The sequence below is a fragment of the Callorhinus ursinus genome, unplaced genomic scaffold (genome assembly GCF_003265705.2).
Source record: "Callorhinus ursinus isolate GAN/ISIS: 27379988/994484 unplaced genomic scaffold, GSC_fseal_2.0 scaffold8, whole genome shotgun sequence".
Classification (NCBI taxonomy): Eukaryota; Metazoa; Chordata; class Mammalia; order Carnivora; family Otariidae; genus Callorhinus; species Callorhinus ursinus.
The window spans coordinates 37,007,106-37,016,111 of NW_027397070.1; the positions used below are offsets into that span (position 1 = coordinate 37,007,106).

Consider the following 9,006-nt stretch of genomic DNA (forward strand, 5'->3'; position numbering starts at 1 on the left):
TTTTTGTTTTGTCCATTACTGTGATAGATTTTTTTTAAAGATTTTATTTATTTGACAGAGAGAGACACAGCGAGAGCAGGAACACAAGCAGGGGGAGTGGGAGAGGGAGAAGCAGGCTTCCCGAGGAGCAGGGAACCCGATGCGGGGCTCGATCCCAGGACCCTGGGATCATGACCTGAGCTGAAGGCAGACGCTTAACGACTGAGACACCCAGGCGCCCGATAGATTTTTTTTTTTTAGGATTTTTCTTATTTATTTGAGAGAGAGCACAAGAGCACAAGTGGGGGGAGGGGGAGAAGGAGAGGGAGAAGCAGGCTCCCAGATCAGCAGGGCGGCTGAGGCAGGACTCCATCCCAGGACCCCCGAGATCATGACCTGAGTTGAAGGCAGATGCTTAACCCACTGAGCGACCCAGGTTCCCCTGGGATAGATTTTCTTTTCTTAAAAAAAAATTTTTTTTATTATGTTCAGTTAGCCACTGTGTAATAGTACATCATTAGTTTTTGAGGTAGTGTTCAACGATTCATCAGTTACATATAACACCCATTGCTCACCACATGTGCCCTCTTTAATACCCATCACCCTGCTATCTCTTCCCCCACCCTGTGATAGATTTTCTGATGTTGCATCATCCTGAGATAAACCTTTGTTGGTCATATTTTTTATTATTTTTTTAAAGAATTTACTCATTTACCCGACACAGAGAGAGCACAAGCAGGGGGAGCGACAGGCAGAGGGAGAGGGAGAAGCAGGCTCCCCAAGGAGCAGGGAGCCCGATGTGGGTCTTGATCCCAGGACCCCAGGATCATGTTGGTCATATTTTTTTAAAAATACACTATTGGATTTGGTTAGCTATTTTTAACAGTGAATATATATTCATAAAAAAATGCACTTCACTTTTTTCATTTTCATCTGGTTTTGGAATTAAGGTTATATTAAACTTAAATTCCATTATGTCAAGGAGTGCCTGGGTGGCTCAGTTGTTTAAGCATCTGCCTTCGGCTTGCGTCATGATCCCAGGGTCCTGGGATTGAGCTCCAGGTCAGGCTCCCTGCTCAGCAGAAAGTCTGCTTCTCCCTCTGCCCCTGACCCCACTTGTGCTCTCTCTCTCTCTCTCAAATAAATAAAATCTTAAAAAAAAAATACCAATTCCACCCTGGTTTTTTGATTCATATTTGTCTGGTATATATATATTTTTGGTAATAACTTCATTTGGGTAAAATTCATTTATTTTAAGTGTACAATACAAAAGAAATAAAGTGTACAATGTTTTTTTTTTAAGATTTTATTTATTTGATAGAGAGAGACAAGCGAGAGCGGGAACACAAGCAGGGGGAGTGGGAGAGGGAGAAGCAGGCTTCCTGCGGCACAGGGAGCCCAATGCGGAGCTCGATCCCAGGACCCTGGGATCATGACCTGAGCCAAAGGCAGAGGCTTGACGACTGAGCCACCCAGGTGCCCCACAATGGTTTTTACTATATTCAGAGTTGTGCAACTATAATCACCATCAGTTTGCATCACACCCTCCCCCCACAAACATCCACCAACCCTCCCATTTTCCTCCCACCTCCCAGCCCTAGGTAACCACGAATATATGTTCTTTTGTTGTTGTTCTTCTTCTTTTTCTTTATAGACTATATGACTATTCTGGACTTTTGATGTACATGAGATCATCCAATTTGGTCTTTTGTGGCTATTTTTACACAGCATGTTTTCAAGATTCATCTGAGTTGGAGCATGTATTAGCACTTCTTTTTTTTGGCTGAATAATATTCCATTTATGGATATACCATAATTTACCCCTCCATCAATTGATGGTTATTTGGATTATTTCCACCTTTGGCTACTATGAATGATGCTATTATGAGCACTCATGTACAAATTCTTGTGTGGACTTATGCTTTCAATTCTCTGCAGCATATACCTAATTTGGAACGGCTGGGTCAAACAGCAACTACTGAGGAACGGCCGGACTGTAGCCATACTATTTTACATTCCTAACAGCAGAGCAGTGTATGAAACTTTCAATTTCCCCATAAGCTCACCAACGTTGTTTGGATTATAGCCATCCCAGTGGGTGTGAAGTGGTATTGTGGTTTGGTTTGCATTTTCCTGATGACCGATAACGTTAAGCATCTTTGTGTGTGTGTTTACTAACCATTTCTGTATCTTCTTTCGAGAAATGTCTATTCAGATCCTTGATCATTTCAAAAATTGCTTTCTCTTATCATTGAGTGGTAACATTTTAAAAATGTTTTGAATGCAAGTTCTTATCTGATATATTATTTGCAAATATTTTTTCCCATTCTGTGGGTTGGTATACCTTTCCTCATCCTTTACTTTTTTTTAGTTTTTTTTTTAAGATTTTGTTAGAGAGAGAGAAAGAGCAAGCGAGCACAAGCAGGGGGAGTGGGAGGGGGAGAAGCAGGCTCCCCGCTGAGCAGGGAGCCCAATGTGGGACTTGATCCCAGGACCCTGGGATCATGACCTGAGCTGAAGGCAGGTGCTTAACCAACTGAGCCATCCAGGTATCCCTATTTTTAATCTTTTAAAAACTTTTGTTTTTAGATGATTTTTAATAGGAGGGTCTTTTTTAATTGGTGGGTTTAAGGCACTTATTCTATTTTCCACATGGTCAGATGCATTGGGAAACCTGTCAAGTTCACTTTTCTCCCTGGACTTCTCCCTCCTGGTAGCTGATGTCCTCTTTTTCCAACCTGGACTGAATACTGTGGGCCTGCTGCAAAGCTGTTATCCTGCCACTATGCCGGGTTGGTGCCCCGATTCCTGGTATCTCTTGTCTTCCTTGATTTACTCCTTTATTCTTTGTAGACTACATCCTCCAGTATCCTTTTTCAAAACCTGCATAGAAAGTAAAGTTTTAAACCTCACATGTGGGGGCAATAGACCTATAGAATTAAAGGTTGAAAAGCAATTATCTCCTAAAATCCAAAATTTTAAATTCCTCAGTGGCCAATGAGTGTGGTTAGCAATGGATATTCTGTTAGGGAAATAAATTTGGTTCCTGAGTTTCAGAGAGCAAGGAAAAAACGTTCACTGAGCAAGGGATGTCTCAAAAAATTTATTGCCATATATTTGCTTCATGAGTTTGGAGAGCTTAAGTTCGGATAGCAGGAAATTGTCCTCAGAAGTTGGAACTTTGATTCACCATTTTGTGTCATCCAGATTTACTAATGAAGAGTCTAATTCACGGGGCGCCTGGGTGGCTCAGTTGGTTAAGCGACTGCCTTCGGCTCAGGTCATGATCCTGGAGTCCTGGGATCGAGTCCCGCATCAGGCTCCCTGCTCAGCGGGGAGTCTGCTTCTCCCTCTGACCCTCTTCCCTCTCGTGCTATCTCTCATTCTCTCTCTCTCTCTCAAATAAATTAATTAAAAATCGTAAAAAAATTAAAATAAAAAAAGAGTCTAATTCACATGTTATCCTTCTACCTAAGTGATTGCTTCCTCCCCCTTCTTCCTTTGGAAATTTTAAAAATTTTCTCTTTGTTCTTGGAGTTCTGACACTTCAGAGTACTATGCCTTGGTGTGGGTCTTTTTCATTTATTATACTTGACACTCTGTTGGGCCTTTCAATCTGAAGATTAGAGTTCTGGGGATAGTCTCTAGTGTTATTTCATTACAACTCCAACCTTTACATTTTTTTTCACATTGTAAAAACCGATAATCTGATATTAGACCCCTATATTTATCTTCTGTGGCTTTAATCTTTTCTCTCACTCTCTCTCTCTTTGAGGTCTATTTTCAAAGGTATTTTCTCACCTGTATCTTCCAACTCTATTCATTACTTTTTTGGTGGGGGCCAGGAGGAGGGAGAGAGAAGGGCAGAGGGGCAGAGGGAGAGGGAGAGAAAGAACACTCAGCAGGGAGCCCGACACAGGGCTTGATCTCACAACCCTGAGATCATGCCCTAGCCGAAATCAAGAGTCTGACACCCAACCTACCAAGCCACCTAGGTGCCCTCTATTAATTACTTTTAAATTTTAAATATTTTTTAAAGTTTTACTGTTTTAAAAACTGTTTCATTTCCTGTTGTTTTATAAATGCAATGTCTCCAAGTCTTTTTATACAGCTTTTCTACTTACATAGTCAGCATTATCTCATATCCTAAGTATCTTAAAAACATGGTTTTTCATTTTTACATAGTGCTCCATCAAAAGATCAAAATGTACCAAAGATTTTAAGCAGCATGAGACATTATCAAATCTGTTTTCTACATTCAGCCTAGAAATAGTGGGAAGAATGAATTGGAGCAGATTAGAGCCAGGGTCTGTAATCTAGGAGAGAAATGATGAAAATCTTATCTAAGGCACTAGTGGCGGGGGCGGGGTAAAGGCAAAGGAACAGCAGACAGATTCTAGGAGGTGGAGTGGCACAGGACTTGGTGATTGACTAAATAGGAGAAAAGAAAAAAATCCAGAATTAACCTCAGGTTCATGATTTGAACAACAGCAAGAATAGGTGAATCTTTTCAAATAAGAATTACATATTTTGAGGGGCACTTGGGTGGCTCAGTTGGTTAAGCCTCTAACTAGAGTTTGGCTCAGGTCATGATCTCAGGGTCATGAGATCAAGCCCCACCTCGGGCTCCCCGCTCAGTATTAAGTCTGCTAGAGATTCTCTCCTTCTCCCTCTGCCCCTCCTGCTCATGCTCTCTCTAAAATAAATAAATAAATCTTAAAAAAAAGAGAGAATTATTTATTTTGAGTATGTTTAACAGTGACTTAACTATTATTCCCTCTCAAGTGAGTGAAGCTGGATCATACCTACATGTAAGTTGCACTGTGCTGTAGAATACTATTTCCCCTAGTGCTATGGTGTCCGAGATAAGTCATTAACATTTAAAGAGAAATGTAAAAGGTTCTAAAGTAATGTTTATATTTTTCATGACAATATTTTTAGTTCAAAAGATAAAAAATGTTTTACAGTATCTTCATAAATATTCTTATCTATAAAAAGATATTTTTATTTGTAATTAAACATAAGAAAACATACCAAACCTTTAGAGTGACCAACTTTTTTTTAAAGGTTTTACTTACTTATTTGAGAGAAAGAGAGAGAGAGCGAGCGCACATGCGGGAGCTGGGGAGGTGCAGGAGAGGGACAAGCAGACTCTGCTCTGAGCATGGAGCATTGTGCAGCTCAGTCTCACAACCCTGAGATCACAACTTGAGACATCGAGAGGCAGATGCTAAACCGACTGAGCCACCCGGCACCCCAAGTAACCAACTTTTTAATTAAGATTCTCTGGAGGGGCGCCTGGGTGGCTCGGTCATTAAGCGGTCATTAAGCGTCTGCCTTTGGCTCAGGTCGTGATCCCAGGGTCCTGGGATCGAGCCCCACATCGGGCTCCCTGCTCAGTGGGGAGCCTGCTTCTCCCTCTCCCACTCCCCCTGCTTGTGTTCCCGCTCTCGCTGTGTCTCTCTCTGTGAAATAAATAAAATCTTAAAAAAAAAAAATTCTTTGGAAAAATATTTAACAGTAAGGATGAAAAAACCGTCAGTCAACAAAAATTCAAGTTTAAAATTATGGTGTCCTCCTTTCTCCAGCAGCACCTCCTGCATGGCCCCCACTCCCCATGGGCACCAAAGTTTAAAATTATGGATGAAACACCATGAAAGAAAATTTTATCATAAAATAGTAGAATATTTTGAAATAAAAAGTCATTCTGCTATTATAAATACTTTTGTTTTTGTATATTCCCTTCAAATCTCAAAATGAATTTTGCAAGATAATTTCCATTTCATCAATGAAATATCTGCCTGTTTTTAACTGTTTAAAAGTATAGATGCAAATGGGGTGCCTGGGTGGCACAGTCTGTTAAGCATCTGACTCTGGATCTCAGTTCAAGGTATGGTCTCAGGGTTGTGAGTTCAAGTCCCGCACAATGGGCTCCACGCTGAGCGTGGACCCTACTTAAAAAAAAAAATCTATCCAGACAGATAGATGCAAATATATACTAAATATATTTTTCTTAAATAGATGCAAATCATTTTATTTCTAAAAAACTTTAGTTCTATTTAGAATCATTAGAATATTTACATTTAAATACTCCAACATAATCTATGTGTATTAAGCAAGTGGGAGCTCCTACAGAAAACAGTCTGATTTGATTTTATAAATAATGAAGATGATTTAAAATGTAAAAAAAAAAAAACTGAATTTAAAACACATAGCTCAAACCACCTGATTTTTTTAAAGTCACACCAGCCATCTACTTCTAAAAAGTCCTTATCAAAGCTATTTCTTTAAACCCAACATTTACTAACTCAACAGATGGGTTTTAAAAATGAGGAATGTAATTTTACTTTCAACTCACTGATTATATACTCAACTGGCAGCTTTAAAAAAAATAATTTTAGAATACATGAAGACCTGAATTAAACCATTTCCAACATTTTTCCAGGATTGTTTGCTAACTGGCTTGTTTTTACATATAAGCTTTAAACATATCTATCACAGGTAGTACACAAAAATAACTACTCGTAACTATAAAGCCTCTCAAGTAAACTCCCAACATAACATCACTGCTTTTTCCTTCTCTTGTAAGAATCATTACTGTGAACTCGAACTCGCTGGGACACAGAGGATGCTATTTTCATGCTGTCTTTCTTTGTAAATGTCTTCCCTATTGCTCCAGGTTTCCAAAGTAACAACTGTGCATCTTCTCCTCCGGTTAGCAAAGAATCATCCTGCATATTCCAAGAGAAAGAACGGACTGTAGCAGCATGCCCTCCACGAAGGCTGGTCACATGGATCAATCCTGATATAGTGCAGCTCATCAAGTGAATAATTCCTGTGTTTGTTCCTCCAACAAGAAACAATTTGTCCATTTTTTCATGATATAGGCCACCAATTAAATAGTCCAAAATACCTTCTTTCAGATTAACTACTTCTCTGACATCCTGGATGTTCAAACATGTAATTGGTTCATCAGTATCCAGATGATTAAGATCCCACCAACAAAATCCTTCATCATGCGTCATGCAGTAAATCTGTTTATAATCCTTCCCAGACCAACCAATACAGCTTACTGATGAAACGGAGTTACAGGTTGTAACCAGTGCATCTTCTTCATTATCAACACTAATATCGAATACATTTACCAGGCCATCAGTTGAACCCGAGACTACCATGTTGGGATTGTTGGGATGGAAGCACACTTGAGTGACATCATCACTATGAGTCTCTGAATATGTTCCAAGTGGGTCTTTAGTAGTAGACAAATCCTGAGAATTAATTCTTGCATCCCAAAATACCAACAATGCATCATCATCCACTTTTTCTGTACCAGCACAAATGACATGATCGTTACAGTTGATATCAAAACTAATAAAACTATTGGAAGGGTAACCCTTGAACAGCTGGACAGGTTTTTCACTGGCTAATCGAGCATCCCAACACTTTACAGTGCCATCGGTACATGATGAATATACACTGTCACAAGAATTTGCAAATTTAACTCCGTTAAGAAGCCCAGGATATCCACTAAATTCTCGTAGTATGTTTAACCTTTCTTTATCATATATTCTGATTGATCCATTAGAACATAAAACAGCAACAAAGTTTTCTTTTTCTCCTTGTACAGCTTTTGATGTAGCTATACTAAGCAAGTAAGCAGGCTCTTTAGTTTCTGAGGAACGTTTAACAATGTTCAGATTAGCAAACTGTTCCTCAATCTTCTCCATGTCAGGAGTAGCATCCAAGCGTCATAAAAATCTGTAATAAAAATACAAAAATTAAAATTAAACGCAAAGCTTCTCCAAAGTTGTAACTGAATCAAGATCATTTTCCTGAGGACTGGCACAAAACAATAGAAATAAAATCTATTCTAATATTTTAATCTTTCCCTGCCATATAACTAAAACTTAGTTGCTTCCTTCTAATTCAATCACTCTTGAATACTGAATCTACCGTATATACCTTATGCCAGTAAGAGAATTTTAAAACATGTACATATACTGCTCAGTAGTTCCTTTTAGCTTACACCCAATTATTGGTCCTACTCATAATTCTCAGCATTAGCCAGTATCTCTACTTCGGAATCATCTTCTCCCGGCCCCAGCTGCCTGATGCAACTTTTAGAATTTAAAACGTGGATGTGAATGCAGAAAAATCATCCCCCAAAGATGTCTATGCCTTAATCCTTGGAACCTGTGAATGTTAGGTTACATGCAAAGAAGAATTGAGGTAGCTTACTAGTTGATCTTTAAAAAAAATTTTTTTATTAATGAAGTATAGTTGACACACAATGTTACATTAATTTCAGGTGTACAACAGTGATTCCACAAGTCTATGTTATATTATGCTCACCACAAGTGTAGCTACCATCTGTCACCATACAATGCTATTTCAATACCACTGACTATATTCCCTATGCTGGACTTTTTACCTCCATCATTTATTCATTCCATAACTGGAAGCCTGTATTTCCCACTCCCCTCCATCATTTTGCCCATCTCCCAGATCCCTCCCCTCCCGCAGCCATCAGTTTGTTCTGTGTATTTATGTCTGTCTCTGCTTTTTGTTTTTTAAATGCCACATATAAGGTAAATCAAATGGTATTTGTCTTTCTCTGTCTGACCTATTTCACTTAGCACAATACCTTCTAGGTCCATCCATGTTGTCATGAATGGCAAGATCTCATTCTTTTTTTTGTGGCTGAGGAATATTCCTGTGTGTGTGTGTGTGTGTGTGTGTGTGACTTCGTTATCCATTTATTTACCAGTGGACACTTGCTTCTATATCTTGGCTATTGTAAATAATGTTGTAACAAATATAGGGGTGCATATATCTTTTTGAATGAAGTGTTTTCATTTTCTTTGGGTAAATACCCAGTAATAGAATTATTGGATCATATGGTATTTCTATTTTTAAAGGAACCTCCATACTATTTTCTACAATGGCTGTACCCATTTACATTCTCACCAACAGTGCATGAGGGTTCCTTTTCCTCCATAGCCTCACCAACACTTGTTATTTCTTGTC

At 39.0% G+C, this 9,006-nt stretch overlaps 1 protein-coding gene across 1 annotated transcript; it reads right to left on the reverse strand.

Moving 5' to 3' along the window:
* Positions 1–445: 445 nt before the first annotated feature.
* On the reverse strand, positions 446–7,706 carry WDR89 (WD repeat domain 89). The gene has a single exon (XM_073895342.1). It carries the CDS (start codon positions 7,704–7,706, stop codon positions 6,543–6,545), a length of 1,164 nt encoding a protein of 387 aa, XP_073751443.1. The 3' UTR covers positions 446–6,542.
* Between the last annotated feature and the right edge of the window lie 1,300 nt (positions 7,707–9,006).

Bases quoted from the DNA above. Each gene is read 5' to 3' on its own strand.
- WDR89 (XM_073895342.1), bottom strand. From the start codon at position 7,706: ATGGAGAAGATTGAGGAACAGTTTGCTAATCTGAACATTGTTAAACGT.